The 22,732-nt window shown below is 43.5% G+C and overlaps 2 protein-coding genes across 2 annotated transcripts in view; both read left to right on the top strand.

Annotated features, from left to right (window-relative positions):
- LOC308317409 (intestinal mucin-like protein) overlaps positions 1-17,017 on the top strand; it is a 31,120-nt gene extending 14,103 nt beyond the window's left edge. The window contains exons 8-19 of the mRNA XM_080766387.1: positions 2,580-2,649; positions 4,267-4,400; positions 4,823-4,857; positions 7,278-7,443; positions 8,280-8,375; positions 9,155-9,195; positions 9,661-9,783; positions 10,302-10,400; positions 13,076-13,204; positions 13,385-13,424; positions 14,774-14,897; positions 16,124-17,017. Coding sequence (XP_080622513.1) covers positions 2,580-2,649; positions 4,267-4,400; positions 4,823-4,857; positions 7,278-7,443; positions 8,280-8,375; positions 9,155-9,195; positions 9,661-9,783; positions 10,302-10,400; positions 13,076-13,204; positions 13,385-13,424; positions 14,774-14,897; positions 16,124-16,349 — 1,283 coding nt within the window. The 3' untranslated portion in view covers positions 16,350-17,017. The remainder of the gene's footprint in view (positions 1-2,579; positions 2,650-4,266; positions 4,401-4,822; positions 4,858-7,277; positions 7,444-8,279; positions 8,376-9,154; positions 9,196-9,660; positions 9,784-10,301; positions 10,401-13,075; positions 13,205-13,384; positions 13,425-14,773; positions 14,898-16,123) is intronic.
- Positions 17,018-19,320: 2,303 nt separating this feature from the next.
- The window catches only part of LOC308317085 (phosphatidylinositol 3-kinase regulatory subunit alpha-like), a gene marked incomplete at its 3' end in the record, with an annotated part of 35,514 nt that continues 32,102 nt past the window's right edge, over positions 19,321-22,732 (top strand). Inside the window, exon 1 of the mRNA XM_080765876.1 lies at positions 19,321-19,573. The remainder of the gene's footprint in view (positions 19,574-22,732) is intronic.

A 22,732-nucleotide genomic window follows, 5' to 3' on the forward strand; every position in this document is an offset into this window, starting at 1 on the left:
AAGTCTAAAGTCTGTTGGTCTCTCCAGATTATAACTGTCCCAGTCCTAAAGTCTAAAGTCTGTTTGTCTCTCCAGATTATAACTGTCCCAGTCCTAAAGTCTACAGTCTGTTGGTCTCTCCAGATTATAACTGTCCCAGTCCTAAAGTCTACAGTCTGTTGGTCTCTCCAGATTATAACTGTCCCAGTCCTAAAGTCTACAGTCTGTTCATCTCTCCAGATTATAACTGTCCCAGTCCTAAAGTCTACAGTCTGTTGGTCTCTCCAGATTATAACTGTCCCAGTCCTAAAGTCTACAGTCTGTTGGTCTCTCCAGATTATAACTGTCCCAGTCCTAAAGTCTACAGTCTGTTGGTCTCTCCAGATTATAACTGTCCCAGTCCTAAAGTCTACAGTCTCTTGGTCTCTCCAGATTATAACTGTCCCAGTCCTAAAGTCTACAGTCTGTTGGTCTCTCCAGATTATAACTGTCCCAGTCCTAAAGTCTACAGTCTGTTGGTCTCTCCAGATTATAACTGTCCTAGTCCTAAAGTCTAAAGTCTGTTCATCTCCAGATTATAACTGTCCCAGTCCTAAAGTCTAAAGTCTGTTCATCTCCAGATTATAACTGTCCCAGTCCTAAAGTCTACAGTCTGTTGGTCTCTCCAGATTATAACTGTCCCAGTCCTAAAGTCTACAGTCTGTTGGTCTCTCCAGATTATAACTGTCCCAGTCCTAAAGTCTACAGTCTGTTGGTCTCTCCAGATTATAACTGTCCCAGTCCTAAAGTCTACAGTCTGTTGGTCTCTCCAGATTATAACTGTCCCAGTCCTAAAGTCTACAGTCTGTTGGTCTCTCCAGATTATAACTGTCCCAGTCCTAAAGTCTACAGTCTGTTGGTCTCTCCAGATTATAACTGTCCTAGTCCTAAAGTCTAAAGTCTGTTCATCTCCAGATTATAACTGTCCCAGTCCTAAAGTCTAAAGTCTGTTCATCTCCAGATTATAACTGTCCCAGTCCTAAAGTCTACAGTCTGTTGGTCTCTCCAGATTATAACTGTCCCAGTCCTAAAGTCTACAGTCTGTTGGTCTCTCCAGATTATAACTGTCCCAGTCCTAAAGTCTAAAGTCTGTTGGTCTCCAGATTATAACTGTCCCAGTCCTAAAGTCTACAGTCTGTTGGTCTCTCCAGATTATAACTGTCCCAGTCCTAAAGTCTACAGTCTGTTGGTCTCTCCAGATTATAACTGTCCCAGTCCTAAAGTCTACAGTCTGTTGGTCTCTCCAGATTATAACTGTCCCAGTCCTAAAGTCTACAGTCTGTTCGTCTCTCCAGATTATAACTGTCCCAGTCCTAAAGTCTACAGTCTGTTGGTCTCCAGATTATAACTGTCCCAGTCCTAAAGTCTACAGTCTGTTGGTCTCCAGATTATAACTGTCCCAGTCCTAAAGTCTACAGTCTGTTGGTCTCCAGATTATAACTGTCCCAGTCCTAAAGTCTACAGTCTGTTGGTCTCTCCAGATTATAACTGTCCCAGTCCTAAAGTCTACAGTCTGTTGGTCTCTCCAGATTATAACTGTCCCAGTCCTAAAGTCTACAGTCTGTTGGTCTCCAGATTATAACTGTCCCAGTCCTAAAGTCTACAGTCTGTTCGTCTCCAGATTATAACTGTCCCAGTCCTAAAGTCTACAGTCTGTTGGTCTCCAGATTATAACTGTCCCAGTCCTAAAGTCTACAGTCTGTTGGTCTCTCCAGATTATACCTGTCCCAGTCCTAAAGTCTACAGTCTGTTGGTCTCTCCAGATTATACCTGTCCCAGTCCTAAAGTCTACAGTCTGTTGGTCTCTCCAGATTATAACTGTCCCAGTCCTAAAGTCTACAGTCTGTTGGTCTCCAGATTATAACTGTCCCAGTCCTAAAGTCTACAGTCTGTTGGTCTCTCCAGATTATAACTGTCCCAGTCCTAAAGTCTACAGTCTGTTCGTCTCCAGATTATAACTGTCCCAGTCCTAAAGTCTACAGTCTGTTGGTCTCTCCAGATTATAACTGTCCCAGTCCTAAAGTCTACAGTCTGTTCGTCTCCAGATTATAACTGTCCCAGTCCTAAAGTCTACAGTCTGTTCGTCTCCAGGTTATAACTGTCCCAGTCCTAAAGTCTACAGTCTGTTCGTCTCCAGATTATAACTGTCCCAGTCCTAAAGTCTACAGTCTGTTGGTCTCTCCAGATTATAACTGTCCCAGTCCTAAAGTCTACAGTCTGTTCGTCTCCAGATTATAACTGTCCCAGTCCTAAAGTCTACAGTCTGTTCGTCTCCAGGTTATAACTGTCCCAGTCCTAAAGTCTACAGTCTGTTCGTCTCCAGATTATAACTGTCCCAGTCCTAAAGTCTACAGTCTGTTGGTCTCTCCAGATTATAACTGTCCCAGTCCTAAAGTCTACAGTCTGTTGGTCTCTCTAGATTATAACTGTCCCAGTCCTAAAGTCTACAGTCTGTTGGTCTCCAGATTATAACTGTCCCAGTCCTAAGGTCTACAGTCTGTTGGTCTCTCCAGATTATAACTGTCCCAGTCCTAAAGTCTACAGTCTGTTGGTCTCTCCAGATTATACCTGTCCCAGTCCTAAGGTCTACCAGGCCTGTGGACCAGCCGTCGAGCCGACCTGTGACTTCAGGTACAGTAATTGTGTGTGTTGTTAAATCTTTGGCTTTGTAGGGTAGAATTGATGGGCCTTTACTGACCCCCAGAGGGGAATTAACGTCATTGCACCAGTATCAAAGTGTATATTTATATGGTGTGTGTGTGTGTGTGTGTGTATTTTCATAATTGACATCCAGTACAGCAGGACTAGTACAGTATGTATAAAGAAATATGTTAATGTTTTTATGTTGTCTGTGTAGTTTTATGTGTAGTTCGGTCCAACTCCACGTTGACCCATTGGGATCGCTATAGTGTATAGTTCATGGCAAACTGCACGCGTGTGCGTGTCCAGGAGAGCAGAGGTTAAAACATGCGTGTGCGTGTACAGGAGAGCAGAGGTTAAAACATGCGTGTGCGTGTATGTACAGGAGAGCAGAGGTTAAAACATGCGTGTGCGTGCACAGGAGAGCAGAGGTTAAAACATGCGTGTGCGTGCACAGGAGAGCAGAGGTTAAAACATGCGTGTGCGTGTATGTACAGGAGAGCAGAGGTTAAAACATGCGTGTGCGTGTACAGGAGAGCAGAGGTTAAAACATGCGTGTGCGTGTATGTACAGGAGAGCAGAGGTTAAAACATGCGTGTGCGTGTACAGGAGAGCAGAGGTTAAAACATGCGTGTGCGTGTACAGGAGAGCAGAGGTTAAAACATGCGTGTGCGTGTACAGGAGAGCAGAGGTTAAAACATGCGTGTGCGTGCACAGGAGAGCAGAGGTTAAAACAAGCGTGTGCGTGTACAGGAGAGCAGAGGTTAAAACATGCGTGTGCGTGTACAGGAGAGCAGAGGTTAAAACATGTGTGTGTGTGTGTACAGGAGAGCAGAGGTTAAAACATGCGTGTGCGTGCACAGGAGAGCAGAGGTTAAAACAAGCGTGTGCGTGTACAGGAGAGCAGAGGTTAAAACATGCGTGTGCGTGTATGTACAGGAGAGCAGAGGTTAAAACATGTGTGTGTGTGTACAGGAGAGCAGAGGTTAAAACAAGCGTGTGCGTGTACAGGAGAGCAGAGGTTAAAACATGCGTGTGCGTGTACAGGAGAGCAGAGGTTAAAACATGTGTGTGCGTGTACAGGAGAGCAGAGGTTAAAACATGCGTGTGCGTGTATGTACAGGAGTGCAGAGGTTAAAACATGCGTGTGCACTATACTGTACTACTGTACTGGTTTTTATTCTAGTTTATTTTCGCTAGCTTTAGTTATAATAATAATTTCTTCTTCTGTTTTCTACATGAATAATATAACCACATTATAACCACATGAAATGAAATGGGAGTTAACCCATTTTGGGGCGGGCACCCCTTTTGGTGTTGGCATTACGTTATGCTTTAGCTATTGAAAAATAGCAGATCTACAAGCTCATAGCGCGCCACCGAGTGGCGTGCTAAGAGCTTGTAGGTCTGATATTTTTGAAAAATCGAAGAACGACTGACATAGAAACATATAGGCTTTTTCAAAAAACTCATTTTCAAACAGACATTTTAAGAATCTGATCTCAGGTCAGAATGGGTTAAATGCTGCAATTTGTAAAAATAAATAAAAATTAATTAAAAAAGGCAAAGAAATATGACCTTACGTTGTTTCCATCCATGGTCCTCCAGGTACAACCAGGAGTTCATCTGTGAGGAGGAGGAGCTCTCCGTCAGCCTGCAGCCTGAAGGATGCTACTGCCCCAACGGAACGGTTCTGATGGGCCCCGCGGCCCCCGCCTCCACACACTGCTTACCGAGCTGTGGTAGGAGACCCCCCCACACACACTCACACACACACACAGACACACACACACACACACACACACACACACACACACACACCCCACACACACACACACACACCACACACACACACACACACACACACCACACACACACACACACACACACACCACACACACACACACACACACACACCACACACACACACACACACACCACACACACACACACACCACATCCCACCTATCAACATATCGCGGCCATCAATATAAGCTGAAGGTGTCATTTATTGATTTGATTACAATTATCATAAAAAATCACACCCGTGTGAACTGAGCGGTGCAACTCCCCTCTCATTTAATCATATTCCAATCTCTCCTCTATCCAAATATACACGTATAGGATAAGAGACATTTTATACATCTCTCCTCTTTTCCAACAGACATCTGCCTGCTGCCCAATGGGAGATGGAAGGAGGTACAAAAATCACTCAACAATCTGCTTTGCAATTAGACTGATGCTGTAATTTAGTTTAATTAATTCGATTAGACTGATGCTGTAATTTAGTTTAATTAATTCGATTAGACTGATGCTGTAATTTAGTTTAATTAATTCGATTAGACTGATGCTGTAATTTAGTTTAATTAATTCGATTAGACTGATGCTGTAATTTAGTTTAATTAATTCGATTAGACTGATGCTGTAATTTAGTTTAATTAATTCAATTAGACTGATGCTGTAATTTAGTTTAATTAATTCAATTAGACTGATGCTGTAATTTAGTTTAATTAATTCGATTAGACTGATGCTGTAATTTAGTTTAATTAATTTAATTAGACTGATGCTGTAATTTAGTTTAATTAATTTGATTAGACTGATGCTGTAATTTAGTTTAATTAATTTGATTAGACTGATGCTGTAATTTAGTTTAATTAATTTGATTAGACTGATGCTGTAATTTAGTTTAATTAATTTGATTAGACTGATGCTGTAATTTAGTTTAATTAATTCAATTAGACTGATGCTGTAATTTAGTTTAATTAATTCAATTAGACTGATGCTGTAATTTAGTTTAATTAATTCGATTAGACTGATGCTGTAATTTAGTTTAATTAATTTAATTAGACTGATGCTGTAATTTAGTTTAATTAATTCGATTAGACTGATGCTGTAATTTAGTTTAATTAATTCGATTAGACTGATGCTGTAATTTAGTTTAATTAATTCGATTAGACTGATGCTGTAATTTAGTTTAATTAATTCAATTAGACTGATGCTGTAATTTAGTTTAATTAATTAAATTAGACTGATGCTGTAATTTAGTTTAATTAATTCACTGGTAAGAGAGACCGACAAGTTTAACCCCTTTTAAGGGTCACGGTGGCACAGTGGGTAGTGCTGTCGCCTCACAGCTAGAAGGTCCTGGGTTCGATTCCCGCTCGGGGCACTGTGGGTGCTGGCGGCGTGTTTCCTCCTCCGCGTCATCAGTGCCCATACCCGAAGGCGGGGTTGGCGAAAGGGCCTTTCTGTGTGGAGTTTGCATGTTCTCCCCGTGTCCCCTAGGGTAGGTACCCTCACATGTTCTCCCCGTGTCCCCTAGGGTAGGTACCCTCACATGTTCTCCCCGTGTCCCCTAGGGTAGGTACCCTCACATGTTCTCCCCGTGTCCCCTAGGGTAGGTACCCTCACATGTTCTCCCCGTGTCCCCTAGGGTAGGTACCCTCACATGTTCTCCCCGTGTCCCCTAGGGTAGGTACCCTCACATGTTCTCCCCGTGTCCCCTAGGGTAGGTACCCTCACATGTTCTCCCCGTGTCCCCTAGGGTAGGTACCCTCACATGTTCTCCCCGTGTCCCCTAGGGTAGGTGCCCTCACATGTTCTCCCAGTGTCCCCTAGGGTAGGTACCCTCACATGTTCTCCCCGTGTCCCCTAGGGTAGGTACCCTCACATGTTCTCCCCGTGTCCCCTAGGGTAGGTGCCCTCACATGTTCTCCCCGTGTCCCCTAGGGTAGGTACCCTCACATGTTCTCCCCGTGTCCCCTAGGGTAGGTGCCCTCACATGTTCTCCCCGTGTCCCCTAGGGTAGGTACCCTCACATGTTCTCCCCGTGTCCCCTAGGGTAGGTGCCCTCACATGTTCTCCCAGTGTCCCCTAGGGTAGGTACCCTCACATGTTCTCCCCGTGTCCCCTAGGGTAGGTACCCTCACATGTTCTCCCAGTGTCCCCTAGGGTAGGTACCCTCACATGTTCTCCCAGTGTCCCCTAGGGTAGGTGCCCTCACATGTTCTCCCCGTGTCCCCTAGGGTAGGTACCCTCACATGTTCTCCCCGTGTCCCCTAGGGTAGGTACCCTCACATGTTCTCCCCGTTTCCCCTAGGGTAGGTACCCTCACATGTTCTCACCGTGTCCCCTAGGGTAGGTATACCCTCACATGTTCTCCCCGTGTCCCCTAGGGTAGGTACCCTCACAAAAAACATGCAGTAATCCTGGTCTCTAAACTGCCTCCCCCTGGCCAGCCGGGGCGCCTGATGGAGGGGGAAGGAACTGGTTGGAATAACGTGTTCCTTCCACGCGCTACGTCCAACCAGGGAAACTCCCCCCTGTCAGGTGTAAAGGAGCAACTCGGACACTCAAGCATGAAGGAAGCATGAGTTCAAGTCCGTTGCTCTCCCCAGGTTGGAGGAGGGTGTGTAGAGCCCAGGATCACAGTAGATGATTGGCACAGGGGTGAAAAATGGGTTACAAAATCGTGGGATAAAAAATATATTAAGAAAAAAAAAAGTTTAACCCCTTTTGGTGTTTAGGCATTATTTTATACTTTAGCTATATTCAAAGATAGCAGATCTACAAGCTCGTATTAATATTATTAACAATATTCATAATATTATTATGATCAGGTGAGTGACAGGTGGGAGGACGGCTGTGACGAGTGCCAGTGCGAGGAGACGTTGCAGGTCAGCTGCAACAGGAAGCCGTGCCCGCTGCCTCCACCACTCAGATGCGACCGGGCGGGTCAGGTGACCGTCAACCGGAGCCTGGGCTGCTGCTCCACTCATAGATGTGGTAGGTGGTTGTTTTAGTCATAGTTTTAGTCTCTTGAATGGTTTTCTTCTTTTTTTTTTTCATTAATTTCATTTTAGTCACATTTACATTTCAGCGTGTTCAAGTGTAAAATGTCTTATACTGGATCTCTTGTCCACTAGTCCCTTCCTAACAATTTAGTCTAGTTTTTATTTATTGACGAAATTGTCAATATCTCAGTTTTAGACGTCATAGCTTAGTTTTCATTTAGTTTCCATTTAGTTTTCGTCAGTGGAAAAAGGTTTTATTAGTATTAGTCGTCGAAATGAACTCTGAGTCCAGACTGATGTAATGATGTCTGTTTTATCAGAATGTGATGTCAAACAGTGTCCAGACTGATGTAATGATGTCTGTTTTATCAGAATGTGAAGTCAAACAGTGTCCAGACTGATGTAATGATGTCTCTTTTATCAGAATGTGATGTCAAACAGTGTCCAGACTGATGTAATGATGTCTGTTTTATCAGAATGTGAAGTCAAACAGTGTCCAGACTGATGTAATGATGTCTGTTTTATCAGAATGTGAAGTCAAACAGTGTCCAGACTGATGTAATGATGTCTGTTTTATCAGAATGTGAAGTCAAACAGTGTCCAGACTGATGTAATGATGTCTGTTTTATCAGAATGTGATGTCAAACAGTGTCCAGACTGATGTAATGATGTCTGTTTTATCAGAATGTGAAGTCAAACAGTGTCCAGACTGATGTAATGATGTCTGTTTTATCAGAATGTGAAGTCAAACAGTGTCCAGACTGATGTAATAATGTGTTTATAACATTGATTACATGTCAATAACATGTTAGTAACATGTCTCAACAGAGTGTGATGTCAGCCAGTGTCCAGGCGCTCCAACATGTCCTCCAGGATTCTCCTTACTCACCGCCTCGGGGGTCTGCTGCCACAACTACACCTGTGGTGAGTGTGTGTGTGTGTGTGTGTGTGTGTGTGTGTTTTCTAAAAAAATCCTTTATGTTTCTATGGTTGAGTGGTACATGCCCAACCTTTTCCATGTCTGATATTTCAAAAAATATCAGATCTACAACCTCGTAGCGCGGGCACTAGGAGCTTGTAGATCTGCTATAGTCCAATGGCTAAAGTATAACATAATCCTTAAAACACCAAAACGGGTTCCTGAGTTGTGACTTCACAGTGACAACTTGACCCAAATTAGCCACTGGGCCGGTGGGGCCATGGGGCCCTTGGCTCTCAGGGGGCCCTTGGGGGTTAATTGGACCGCTCTGTACTGGGTTTGAGGCCCTGAAAAGGGCTCCTGGGGACCTTCATAGAGCACCGAAGTCTGACGTCAATATCGGTAGAGGGCGTAAATCCACCGGTTCATGCACTTTTTATCCCCCATAGGAGGGATTTTAGATCGCCTCATATAAGAACTGTGTTTGTAAAAGAATATATAAACATGTCACCCCGGCCGCTTCACTCATATGGACATGAAGAATCAACTGACTGAGAAAAAACACTATTGTTACTGCTGCTGAATTAGTTACATTTTCGCTATAGAGTCAGACTGTATCAAATATGAGTGACTGACTGATGCAAACGATACAGAGACACCTCCCCGACAATAACGCAGAGACAGCTTGTTTATTGTTGGACCACGACGCTTATAGTAGACGATTTTAAGATGTTATTCTCCATAGAGAAACTTTACTGAATGTAACTCTCTTGTTCTCTTCTAGTCCATAAAGACGTGTGTGTCTTCAACAACCATGAGTACTCGGTGAGTTGAACCGCACTGTTGATTTGAGCAGCGCATTTTGATGTGGTTTTAGTGTCGTTTCAATTAACCCATTCTGACCTGAGATCAGATTCATATGAGGTTTCCACTGGGACACACACTGGTCTGATGAACCCATTCTGACCTGAGATCAGATTCTAAAAATGTCAGTCGTTCTTCGAACTTTTCAAAAATAGCAGACCTACAAGCTCGTATCGCGCCACTCGGTGGCGCGATACGAGCTTGTAGATCTGCTATTTTTCAATAGCTAAAGCATAACATGATGCCAACACCAAAATGGGTGCCCGGTCAGAATGGGTTAATTAACAGTGAGTCGTTTGAATGACATTTCAGTCATCTGAAATATTTTACTGTCAGTCCAGTTTCAGTCGACCGTTGTAAAGCGCTTTGATCACTTGGAAGAAGCGCAATAAACATACTAACCGTCCATGATTCCTCTGACACCAGGTGGGGGACTCGGTGCCCGTGCGTGCATGTGAACAGTGCACGTGTGGCCCTCACGTGGACCCCCGCACCGGGCTGCACAAGGTGCAATGTGAGCTGTCCCCCTGCGACACACACTGCCCGCTGGTAAGACCGCACGCACGCACGCACGCACACACACACACGCACGCACGCACGCACGCACACACACACACGCACGCACGCACGCACACTGTCTCAGACCTGTACGTGACTATGGTTTTGAGATAGCATTAATAAGACCTGACCTGGCCCCTTTTGTGCCCATATATGGAGCTGAGTGATTTGTTTGTGATTGATGCAACACACTCCATATTTGGACGTATAGCTGCTTTGGGGACTCCTTATATGGTTATGCGGGACAGACACACACACGCGCACACACACACACACACACACACACACACACACACACACAGACAGACAGACAGACACACAGACAGACATGATCTGCTAGGTCTCATAGTAAGTGCTCACTGCATTCGCAATAATTATAATGTATTAAGGCATATTTGTCGTTTGTTTTTCCTTTAACCCATTGTGTGTGTGTGTGTGTGTGTGTGTGTGTGTGTGTGTGTGTGTGTGTGTGTGTGTGTGTGTGTGTGTGTGTGTGTGTGTGTGCACAGAGTTATGAGTACCGGGCCGTTTCTGGACAGTGCTGTGGAAGTTGTGTCCAAACCAGCTGTGTGGTGATGCAACACGACAACACAACACACTCCTTTAAGGTTAGTTACACACAACACAACACACTCCTTTAAGGTTAGTTACACACAACACAACACACTCCTTTAAGGTTAGTTACACACAACACAACACAACACACTTCTTTAAGGTTAGTTACACACAACACAACACACTCCTTTAAGGTTAGTTACACACACACACACACACAACACAACACAACACACTCCTTTAAGGTTAGTTACACACACACACAACACAACACAACACAACACAACACACTCCTTTAAGGTTAGTTACACACAACACAACACACTCCTTTAAGGTTAGTTACACACACACACACACAACACAACACAACACACTTCTTTAAGGTTAGTTACACACAACACAACACACTCCTTTAAGGTTAGTTACACACACACACACACAACACAACACAACACAACACAACACACTCCTTTAAGGTTAGTTACACACACAACACAACACAACACAACACAACACACTCCTTTAAGGTTAGTTACACACACACACAACACAACACAACACAACACACTCCTTTAAGGTTAGTTACACACACACACACACAACACAACACAACACAACACAACACACTCCTTTAAGGTTAGTTACACACAACACAACACACTCCTTTAAGGTTAGTTACACACACACACACACACACACACACACAACACAACACACTCCTTTAAGGTTAGTTACACACACACACACACACACAACACAACACAACACAACACAACACACTCCTTTAAGGTTAGTTACACACAACACAACACACTCCTTTAAGGTTAGTTACACACAACACAACACACTCCTTTAAGGTTAGTTACACACAACACAACACACTCCTTTAAGGTTAGTTACACACACACACACACACACAACACAACACAACACAACACACTCCTTTAAGGTTAGTTACACACAACACAACACACTCCTTTAAGGTTAGTTACACACAACACAACACACTCCTTTAAGGTTAGTTACACACACACACACACACAACACAACACACTCCTTTAAGGTTAGTTACACACACACACACACACACACAAAACACAACACAACACAACACAACACACTCCTTTAAGGTTAGTTACACACACACACACACAACACAACACAACACAACACACTCCTTTAAGGTTAGTTACACACACACACACACACACACACACACACACACACAACACAACACACTCCTTTAAGGTTAGTTACACACACACACACACACACAACACAACACAACACAACACACTCCTTTAAGGTTAGTTACACACACACACACACAACACAACACACTCCTTTAAGGTTAGTTACACATAACACAACACAACACAATACCACACACTCCTTTAAGGTTAGTTACACACACACAACACACAACACAACACACTCCTTTAAGGTTAGTTACACACACACACACACACACACACACACACACACACAACACCACACACTCCTTTAAGGTTAGTTACACACAACACAACACAACACAACACACAACACAACACACTCCTTTAAGGTTAGTTACACACAACACAACACAACACAACACACAACACAACACACTCCTTTAAGGTTAGTTACACATAACACAACACAACACAATACCACACACTCCTTTAAGGTTAGTTACACACACACACACACACACACAACACACAACACAACACACTCCTTTAAGGTTAGTTACACATAACACAACACAACACAACACAACACACTCCTTTAAGGTTAGTTACACATAACACAACACAACACAACACACTCCTTTAAGGTTAGTTACACATAACACAACACAACACAACACACTCCTTTAAGGTTAGTTACACACACAACACAACACCACACACTCCTTTAAGGTTAGTTACACACAACACAACACAACAACACACTCCTTTAAGGTTAGTTACACACAACACAATACCACACACTCCTTTAACTAACACAATCAGTGCCGGGAGTGCTTCAAAATAGGAGCTCTGGGGTGCCGGAGTTGTCTGAGCGCTTTTACTCTGAAAGCCATGAACCGGAAACAATTTCCTAAAAAGAAAGTTGACTTTACAAAGTTGACCTTAACATTGCGATCATTTTATAATTTAGAATTATAAGGCCCGGCCCTACCTGGGCCCTCATCAAACCCTGTACACTCAAGACAAGACACTGCCACCGCCGCCACCCTTAGATCTCCATATATGGAGCTGACCGACCTGTTCTGACATTCCATATGTTGATCTGACCTCATCGCACCCTAGTGTCCACTCGAGACACGCTCCATATATGGCCAGTGCACGCCCTCGCAGGCATCGTACTGGCCTGCTTGAAAAGCCCCTAAAAATGGCACGTTTAAGAAATATGGTGAAGCAGCTTTCTGCTTCTCTGGCCCAACGGCCTGGAATAAACTCCCAGGCCACCTCAGACTTGCAGCCTCACTCCACCTTTAACACAGTTTAAAGGTCCCTTTAGGCACACAGAGCGTGTTTGTCAGACATTTAGCGACGTTTCTCCATCGGGTTTTCCGAAGAAAAACCAAACGCGTCCAGTGCGTGCAACCACCTTAAGACCTCCTTCTGTACTCTTTCATCTGGCTTTGAGCTTTTTTAACCTTTTATCTCACTGTGTGTGTGTGTGTGTGTGTGTGTGTGTGTGTGTGTGTGTGTGTGTGTGTGTGTGTGTGTGCGTGCAGCCCGATGTCATCTGGTCTCCTAGAGGGGACGGCTGTGTCACCTACGAGTGTGTGAAGATCGGGAAGCAGTTCATCACCTTGGAGACCAAGACCGTCTGTCCGGAGTACGACCCCGCGCAGTGTGTTCCTGTAAGCAGCAACGCACACACACACACACACACACACACACACACACACACACACACACACACACACACACACACACAGCGCGCAAGCATGCACGCACGCACACACATTTTAGTCAACTAAATCTACAGGTGATTCGGTCGACTAAATTGTATTTTTTAATCTTCTCTCTGTGTTTTCCAGGGAACTGAAACCATGGCTGCTGACGGCTGCTGTCCTTCTTGTAAGTCTGTCAATCATTTTATACCTTCGTCTATTTTACAATTAAACAAATGGAACAAAGTTCCAGAACAGTTTGTTCCACTGTTTCAATCTACACAGAGACCCCAGTTCCACCGGTCGGTTCCCAATGGGAACCGGTTCGGTTCTGTTTGGTTCTTAGTCCATGAGCCAGAGCTCCAGACTGGTCCTTAGTCCATGAGCCAGACCTCCAGACTGGTTCTTAGTCCATGAGCCAGAGCTCCAGACTGGTTCTTAGTCCATGAGCCAGACCTCCAGACTGGTCCTTAGTCCATGAGCCAGACCTCCAGACTGGTTCTTAGTCCATGAGCCAGACCTCCAGACTGGTTCTTAGTCCATGAGCCAGACCTCCAGACTGGTTCTTAGTCCATGAGCCAGACCTCCAGACTGGTCCTTAGTCCATGAGCCAGACCTCCAGACTGGTCCTTAGTCCATGAGCCAGACCTCCAGACTGGTCCTTAGTCCATGAGCCAGAGCTCCAATAAATCATTGTCTTCGTGTAAGTACTCAATTGGGGAAGTTTCCTGGTGATAACAATCTAATATAGCTAATGGTTTTGCTATAAACTCAATTCATAATTAATGTTCCAATTTTGGAGCTCTGGCTCATGGACAAAATCTACAGTTGATTTAGTCGACTAAAATGTATTTTGGCGGGCCTTGATGCCGTCATAATGACTGTTTTAACACTACACTGTAAATCCCTGGAACATGTGACGCGTTTAAACCTAAACACCATGTGTGTAATAATAAAATGTGTTTATTAATATTCATACAATACAGTAGAACACGAGTTCACTCAAACACCTCACGAGAACACCTAGTGTTCAAATTCTAAACACCTACATGACTGACTTTGATTGTAAAAACTAAACACGTTTATGTGTTTAAAAAGTGTTACAGGCGATTAAACATGTTCTTCTGTTTATACTAAACAGTGTGACACGTTTAAAAAGTGTTACAAATTATGTGTTTAAAACAGTTTATAACCTAAACGCTTGGGTTTAGTGTGTACAAGCACACAACGTGCCGCGGCGCGACGCGTTGTGAGCTTGTAGATCGTCTATTTTCAGCATGCAACCAAGTGTAAAATGACTTATACTGGATCTCTTGTCCACTATAGTCCCTTCCTAACATTTTAGTCTAGTTTTTATCTGTTGACGAAATTGTCAATATATTTAGTCTCAGTTTTAGTCGTCATAGCTTAGTTTTAATTTAGTTTCCGTTTAGTTTCCGTCAGTGGAAAAAGGCGGTCGACGGACATTTTTTTCGACTTGGTTTTAGTCGACGGAAAAACAGCACTGGTGAAAATGAAACCTGTCGCCCCCTACAGGCGTAAAGCGGGACCGTCCCTGTGACGTCATCCGTACCGAGCTTCACCTGGCGGACGGCGGCTGTCGCTCCCCACAGCCGGTCAACGTCACTTCCTGTGGAGGCACCTGTAGCAACTACGCCTCGTAAGTAAAGATGATGTCACTTCCTGTGGAGGCGCCTGTAGCAACTATACGCCTCGTAAGTAAAGATGATGTCACTTCCTGTGGAGGCGCCTGTAGCAACTACGCCTCGTAAGTACTCATCCATATATGGACGTTTAGATGATGTCACTTCCTGTGGAGGGCCCTGGGGGACACAGGGAGAACATGTGAGGGTACCTACCCTATATGGGACACGGGGAGAACATGTGAGGGTACCTACCCTAGGGGACACGGGGAGAACATGTGAGGGTACCTACCCTAGGGGACACGGGGAGAACATGTGAGGGTATCTACCCTAGGGGACACGGGGAGAACATGTGAGGGTACCTACCCTATAGGGGACACGGGGAGAACATGTGAGGGTACCTACCCTATAGGGGACACGGGGAGAACATGTGAGGGTACCTACCCTATAGGGGACACAGGGAGAACATGTGAGGGTACCTACCCTATAGGGGACACGAGGAGAACATGTGAGGGTACCTACCCTAGGGGACACGGGGAGAACATGTGAGGGTACCTACACTGTAAATCCCTGGAACATGTGACGCGTTTAAACCTAAACACCATGTGTGTAATAATAAAATGCCAAGTGTTTATTAATATTCATACAATACAGTAGAACACGAGTTCACTCAAACACCTCACGAGAACACCTAGTGTTCAAATTCTAAACACCTATATGACTGACTTTGATTGTAAAAACTAAACACGTTTATGTGTTTAAAAAGTGTTACAGGCGATTAAACATGTTCTTCTGTTTATACTAAACACTGTGACACGTTTAAAAAGTGTTACAAAATTATGTGTTTAAAACAGTTTATAACCTAAACGCTTGGGTTTAGTGTGTACCCTATAGGGGACACGGGGAGAACATGTGAGGGTATCTACCCTAGGGGACACGGGGAGAACATGTGAGGGTATCTACCCTAGGGGACACGGGGAGAACATGTGAGGGTACCTACCCTAGGGGACACGGGGAGAACATGTGAGGGTATCTACCCTATAGGGGACACATGGAGAACATGTGAGGGTACCTACCCTAGGGGACACGGGGAGAACATGAAAACTCCACACAGAAACATGCAGCTGCAGTCTAACCTGTGTCTCTCTCCTCTCGTCTGAAGTCTAACCTGTGTCTCTCTCTCCTCTCGTCTGAAGTTCGTCTGAAGTCTAACCTGTGTCTCTCTCTCTCCTCTCGTCTGCAGATACTCCATGACGCTGCAGACGGTGAAGCGTTCGTGTTCCTGCTGCCAGGAGGTGACTACGTCTCAGCTCTCCGTGCAGCTGGCGTGTCCGGGCGGTGCGACGCGCACGCACTTCTACCCCCGCGTGCACAGCTGTGCCTGTCTGAAGACCGAGTGCCGGGTGCTGGGCCTGAGCGACGTGTCGGCCGTCACCCCCACCAACCGTGCTCCCAACAGCGCCCCCTAGCGGCGTGTGTGTGTGTGTGTGTCCGTCATTCTAATGTCACAACACCAACTTTGATGAGGCAGTATTGCATCGTTTAACATTTATATTTTTAATTTCCTGAAAAATGAAGGGCCTATGACTTATAATTCTTAATTAGTTTAACGAGTTTATTGAGGCTTTAGACCAAAATGAAACCATTCATTCCTTCATTCATTCCTTCATTCATTCATTCATTCATTCATTCTATAAAATTATCTCCACAACTCAAAACTTGGTTCCATAAATAATAATTTATCTCCTAACTTAATTCCATATCTAACAACATAATCATCATAGCTCAAACCACCTGGTTTCATAGCTCAGAACACACACTGGTTCATAGCTCAGAACACACTGGTTCATAGCTCAGAACACACCTGTTTTATAGCTCCTAACTTAATTCCATTAATAAAATAATTAACTTCGCTCCATAACTCACAACTTAAAAAAATGTTTAATGTTTCTGAAGGCCTTAAATCGTTGTGTAGTTTCTTCTTGACATTTTAAACCCTGCTTTTGTTTTTATTATACATTTTAAGATATTTTAAGATAGCTCTCTGGGATTTCCTGTGAATGAAAAGTGCAATACAAATAAAATTAATTATTTGAATAATATCTTGGTTCCATAACTCATATATCTTAGCACCATGTCTAACAGTCATAAGTCTAACGTGTCAATGTTTGTGTTTGTTGCCATTGAGAATGCATTGGGTGTTTAAAGTTAAAGAACTCAGAAAATACAAAACATTTAAAATCCAAACGTCCCAGCATGTGTCTGTATTATAAAGTGTGAATGGAGTTTCTAGGTGATTTTTTTGACATGCCATAACCAGCCATTAATTGTCTCCCATTATACATTTCTCAAATTTGAAAGCAGATGAAAATCATGAAAAAAAAACGACATACAGTTCATGGTTTTTGTATGTTGTTTTTCATGATTTTCGATATTAGGAAAAAAATGGCTAGGCCTTGCACCTCTCTCTCTCTCTCTCTCACACACACACACACACACACACACACACACACACACACACACACACACACACACACACATTCACAGACAAAAAGAAAAATTGTTAACTGGAAAAGCATAATGCAATCCACTATCTTGACAATAACTGCAGTCTCTCCTGTGTGCCACTGGGGGGCAGTGTCTCCTCTCTAAACGACCATTTATTGACTACCACTGTGAAGCTTTCTGAGATTATAATGTCGATTACATTGTATTATTATTATTATTTTTAGGAGCACTACTAGCCCTTCCTATATTCAGCTGTTTGTGTAGATTTTCAGAGTATTTCCATATTGCGAAAAGTGAAACATTTTGAGTACTTTTTCCACCACCACATATAATTACAGACCAGAAGTATGACTAATGCATCCTACTGGGAGCTGGAAAGCTTGTTAATGTGAAGGTCAGTGCTTTCCAAACAATATCATGTATTAACAATTTACAATTTACAATCGGATGCTCTCAATCCAGAGAGATTTACAGTATAAGCCAGAACAACACACGGTAATAATATTACATCAAATACACGAAAAAGGCTAAAAGGCTAAATCAATATTGACCTGATCTGTCTACATAACATGCTATCTGCATTACATCATTTAGCCGTAAGGTCATTGAGGCGGTGACAGGTATGGTCACCCCTTTTCCACCTCGCCCCACTACATACCTATAGCTGTAAATAACAGGTACTGTACTGTGCTGTGCTGTATCGTGCTGTACTGTACTGTGCTGTGTTGTACTGTACTGTACTGTGCTGTGTTGTACTGTGCTGTGCTGTGCTGTGCTGTGCTGTACATTGTTGTTCTTCAGCCTATAACAACAAGGCCTAGTATGGGAGTCGTTTTTCCGTTATTAGTCATCATGATTTCAAACTATATTTTTAGTATGTTTGTAGCCGTCTTTGATGTACCCTCTCTCTCTCTCTCTGTCTCTCTCTCTCTATATGTCTCTTTCTCTCCCCATTTCCCCAACCTCTTTCTCTCTCTCTCTCTCTCTCTCTCTCTCTCTCTCTCTCTCTCTCTCTCTCTCTCTCTCTCTCTCTTTATCTCTATGTCTCTCTCTCTCTCAGTCTCTCTCTCCAACCTCTTTCTCTCTCCCTGTTTGATTGATTGATTGAAATCTTTATTAACAGTTTGCAGAATTACAGTACATTTCAAGCACAAACTCAATACAAAGACTGTTAACTGTGAGTGGACGACCCAATTAAGCCTTACACTTGTTTACAACAGGGTCCACATTGTTCAATTCATCAAAACATTTAGAGACAAACAAATAGACACTTCTATGTAGTTAAAGAACAGAACAGGAATTCATCATATAAATGATGTCTCTCTGTGACACACACAGTCACACATGAAAACATGAACGTTTGACTAACTGTCAGTTTTTATGTAACTTCTTCAGGGCAGGGAGGGGGGGGGTGTGACGCAGCTCGACTGACAGCCGTGGCGAGCCAATGTGTGCCGCGCTGCAGCCCCTCCCCCTGTTCCAAAACATTAGCTTTGCTTTCCTGTCGTCGCTCGAGCAGTGTTGCCATGTCCGCTTCTTATAAGCGACTCTGGGATTGTTTTTTCCATGTAAAGTTGCTATTATTATTAATTTTGTAGTTGCGGGTCATTAAGACATGCAAATCCCTTGACTCCTTCAAAACCGCTCTCAAATGGCACCTACGGAATTGAACAATTAAGGTGGACCCTCTTGCCTCTTGTAAACACGTGTAATGCTTTATGGTGTCGTCCGTCCACTCACAGTTTAACAGTCTTTGTATTGAGTTGTTCTTGAAATGTACTGTAATTCTCCAATCTGTTAATAAATGTTGAAAATAGCAGAGCTACAACAAAGCTCACAACGCAGGGCGAAGTGCTCGTCTTTTTGGGCTTGTTTTCATAGACCTGCTTGCTTTCTCACACAACCTGGCAACACCGCGCTCGAGCTGAGAGATGGTTCCGTTAACTTCGATGCAACTATAGTTTTAGAAGAAAACAACTAATTTAAAACCTTTTTTTTAAAACTCCCAAACTTCAACCTTCCACTCCAGCGTCTCAAAGTGACCCCAGGCTGGTTCCGGTCCGGACGTCCGTCCACGGGTCGGGTTCTGGAACATTGTTCGGCGGCTGAAACCAAGTTTGTTTTTTTAGAGAAGAGAGAAAGAAAAGGGGGAGTTTTTTTTTCCTTTCTTCCATCCATGAAGCGTGTGAGTAAAAACTGTTTGTTTGTGGTTCGTTCGTCGCGGGACGGTGTCGCGCACCGCGCCCCCCCCCCCCACTGTTTGTGTGTTTGTTTTGCACTGTCGCTAGCCCCCCCTCTCGGAGGAACCCTCCATAAAGCTTTAAAAATTTGGACTTTAAGCGGTATAAAGTCTTAAAAATGTCAGAAACTTTACTACCATTTGGGTTCTGCTTGTGGGGCTGCTACTCTGTCGCTAGCCTGTTCAGACCTAGGGCTAGTAGGCTAAACCTAGCCAACTGAAGCGTTGTTGTTGATGTTACTTATAATTATATATATATATTTTATTTTATCTAATACTTAAAAAAAGAAAACAGTTTGGACTGTGTGTGTATAGCCCCTCTCGGAACCCTAACCGTAAAGCTTTTCTGAAATGTGGATGTGCATGGTCTGGGTCTCAAAATGTCAGAAACTTCAGTACCATTGGGTTCTGCTTGTAGGGCTAGACTGTGTAGAAAGTATAGTTTTTTTTATCTTCTGTCTGCTAGAAAGAAACACTCACATTTAAGCCAACTTTTCGTTGTGAATGTATTCATTATTAAAGTAGTATTTATTATTAACATATTGTTCACTGGAAAGGGACCGTGTATTCGTCACAATATTATTGTACAGTACAGTAGAGTGGTTCTCAAACCTTTTCATGTCAAGGACCCCCAAATGGATTATTAATCAGCCCCCATTTCAAGAGATCTTGCCAGGGACCCTCATAACTCATAAGAGAAGATATGTATTTACGGCTCTAGCAGTGATTCGTTTAATTTCAAGGACCCCCAGTTTGGTGGACCCACCCATTTAATGGCATTTAATTTCTATCTCTGGGACAATGTTCAGTACAAATGGAACCACTCAGACCCCTATGTGACCTAAGTGACCCCTAAGTTTGTGTTTACAAACTTCTGTCTTCAACGATTGTGTTTACAAACTTCTGTCTTCAACGTTTGTGTTTACAAACTTCTGTCTGCAACGTTTGTGTTTACAAACTTCTGTCTGCAACGTTTGTGTTTACAAACTTCTGTCTGCAACGTTTGTGTTTACAAAGTAAACATTCAAGTTCCTAAAAATTCTACATTCCTAAGTGACCCCTAAGTGTTATGTGACCTAAGTGACCCCACTGTGGGAACCAGTGCAGTCCAGTGCAGTCCAGTGCAGTACAGTACAGTACAGTGCAGTGCAGTCCAATCCAGTGCAGTGCAGTGCAGTGGAGTCCAGTGCAGTGCAGTGCAGTGCAGTGCAGTGCAGTCCAGTGCAGTCCAGTGCAGTCCAGTGCAGTGGAGTGCAGTCCAGTGCAGTGCAGTGCAGTCCAGTGCAGTGCAGTCCAGTCCAGTGCAGTCCAGTGCAGTGCAGTGCAGTCCAGTGCAGTCCAGTGCAGTGCAGTGCAGTTCGGAATGCAGTGGAATATATATAGTGGAATCAACAATGCACTCATTTTCTGAAAACAATAAAAATGGTAAAAAAAAATGCAAATGGTTAAAAACACACAGAAGAACATGATAAACTGTCTTGTAAGTTAATATAACTATCTTCTTATCCTGCTGTGACCAGAACATTGTTATGTCTTAGATTTGTGTTGTTAAAATGTTGAAGCATTGTGTCATACTTTAGCAGCTGTTGCATAATTGCAGATCTATGAGCTGTATTTTTGGGGAAAAAAATCTTTGAATATATATTCAACATATTTTCAGATGGGGGGGGGGGGGGGGGGGAATACAGATAATTGTATAGGGGTCATTGACATGAAATAGTTTGAGCACCGCTGACATAGAAACATAGGGTTTTAACCCTGTGAGCACCACTGACATAGAAACATAGGGACGTTTTCTGAAAACTGTCATGATTTAGAAGACTTTTTTTATTTTTTATTTTTTTTAGAATCTGCCTCAGGTCTAGGGTAGGGTAGGTACCCTCACAAAAACATGCAGTAATCCTGGTCTCTAAACTGCCTCCCCCTGGCCAGCCGGGGCGCCTGATGGAGGGGAAAGGAACTGGTTGGAATAACGTGTTCCTTCCACGCGCTACGTCCAACCAGGGAAACTCCCCCCTGTCAGGTGTAAAGGAGCAACTTGGACACTCAGGCATGAAGGAAGCATGAGTTAAGTCCGTTGCTCTCCCCTTGTCCCCCATATATGGGGACTAGGTTGGTCTCCCCTTGTCCCCCATATATGGGGACTAGGTTGGTCTCCCCTTGTCCCCCATATATGGGGACTAGGTTGGTCTCCCCTTGTCCCCCATATATGGGGACTAGGTTGGTCTCCCCTTGTCCCCCATATATGGGGACTAGGTTGCTCTCCCCTTGTCCCCCATTTATGGGGACTAGGTTGGTCTCCCCTTGTCCCCCATATATGGGGACTAGGTTGGTCTCCCCTTGTCCCCCATATATGGGGACTAGGTTGGTGGAGGGTGTGTAGAGCCCAGGATCACATTAGATGATTGACACAGGGGTGAAAAATGGGTTACAAAAATCGTGGGATAAAAAAAAATATATAAAAAAAAAAGAATCTGCCTCAGGTCTGAAAAGGTTAAATGGCAGCGAATTTATATTTTAGTTTTAGTCATAGTCTCTTAGTTTTAGTCTCTTGAATAGTTTTAATTTGGTGTTAGTCTAGTTTTAGTCGACTAAATCTAGAGTTGATATAGTCGACTAAAGTTTTGGCGGGCCTTGATGGCATCATATTCATAATGGCTGATTTTACACTTGCTGAAAACAGCCGATCTACAAGCTCACAACGTGTCGCGCAACCAAGTCTAAAATGACTTATACTGGATCTCTTGTCCACTAGTAGTCCCTTCCTAACATTTTAGTCTTTAGTTTTTACAACATTGTCAGTACATTTAATTTAGTCATAGTTGTTGTCATCATCAAAGCTTATTATAGTTTTCATTTAGTTTTCCTTTTTAGTTTTCGTCAGTGGGAAAAAAGTTAGTCGACGAACATGTTTCGTCTTATAGTTTTAGTCAACGAACTCAACACTGCATCCCATTTTGGGGCCGATCTCCCCTTTTGGTGTTAGCATCATGTTATGCTTTAGCTATTGAAAAATAGCAGATCTACAAGCTCATAGCGCGCCACCGAGTGGCGCGCTATGAGCTTGTAGGTCTGCTATTTTTTTTATCGAAGAGCGACTGACAT

This window comes from Protomyctophum bolini, assembly GCF_963924005.1.
Source record: "Protomyctophum bolini genome assembly, chromosome: 6".
NCBI classification, from domain to species: domain Eukaryota; kingdom Metazoa; phylum Chordata; class Actinopteri; order Myctophiformes; family Myctophidae; genus Protomyctophum; species Protomyctophum bolini.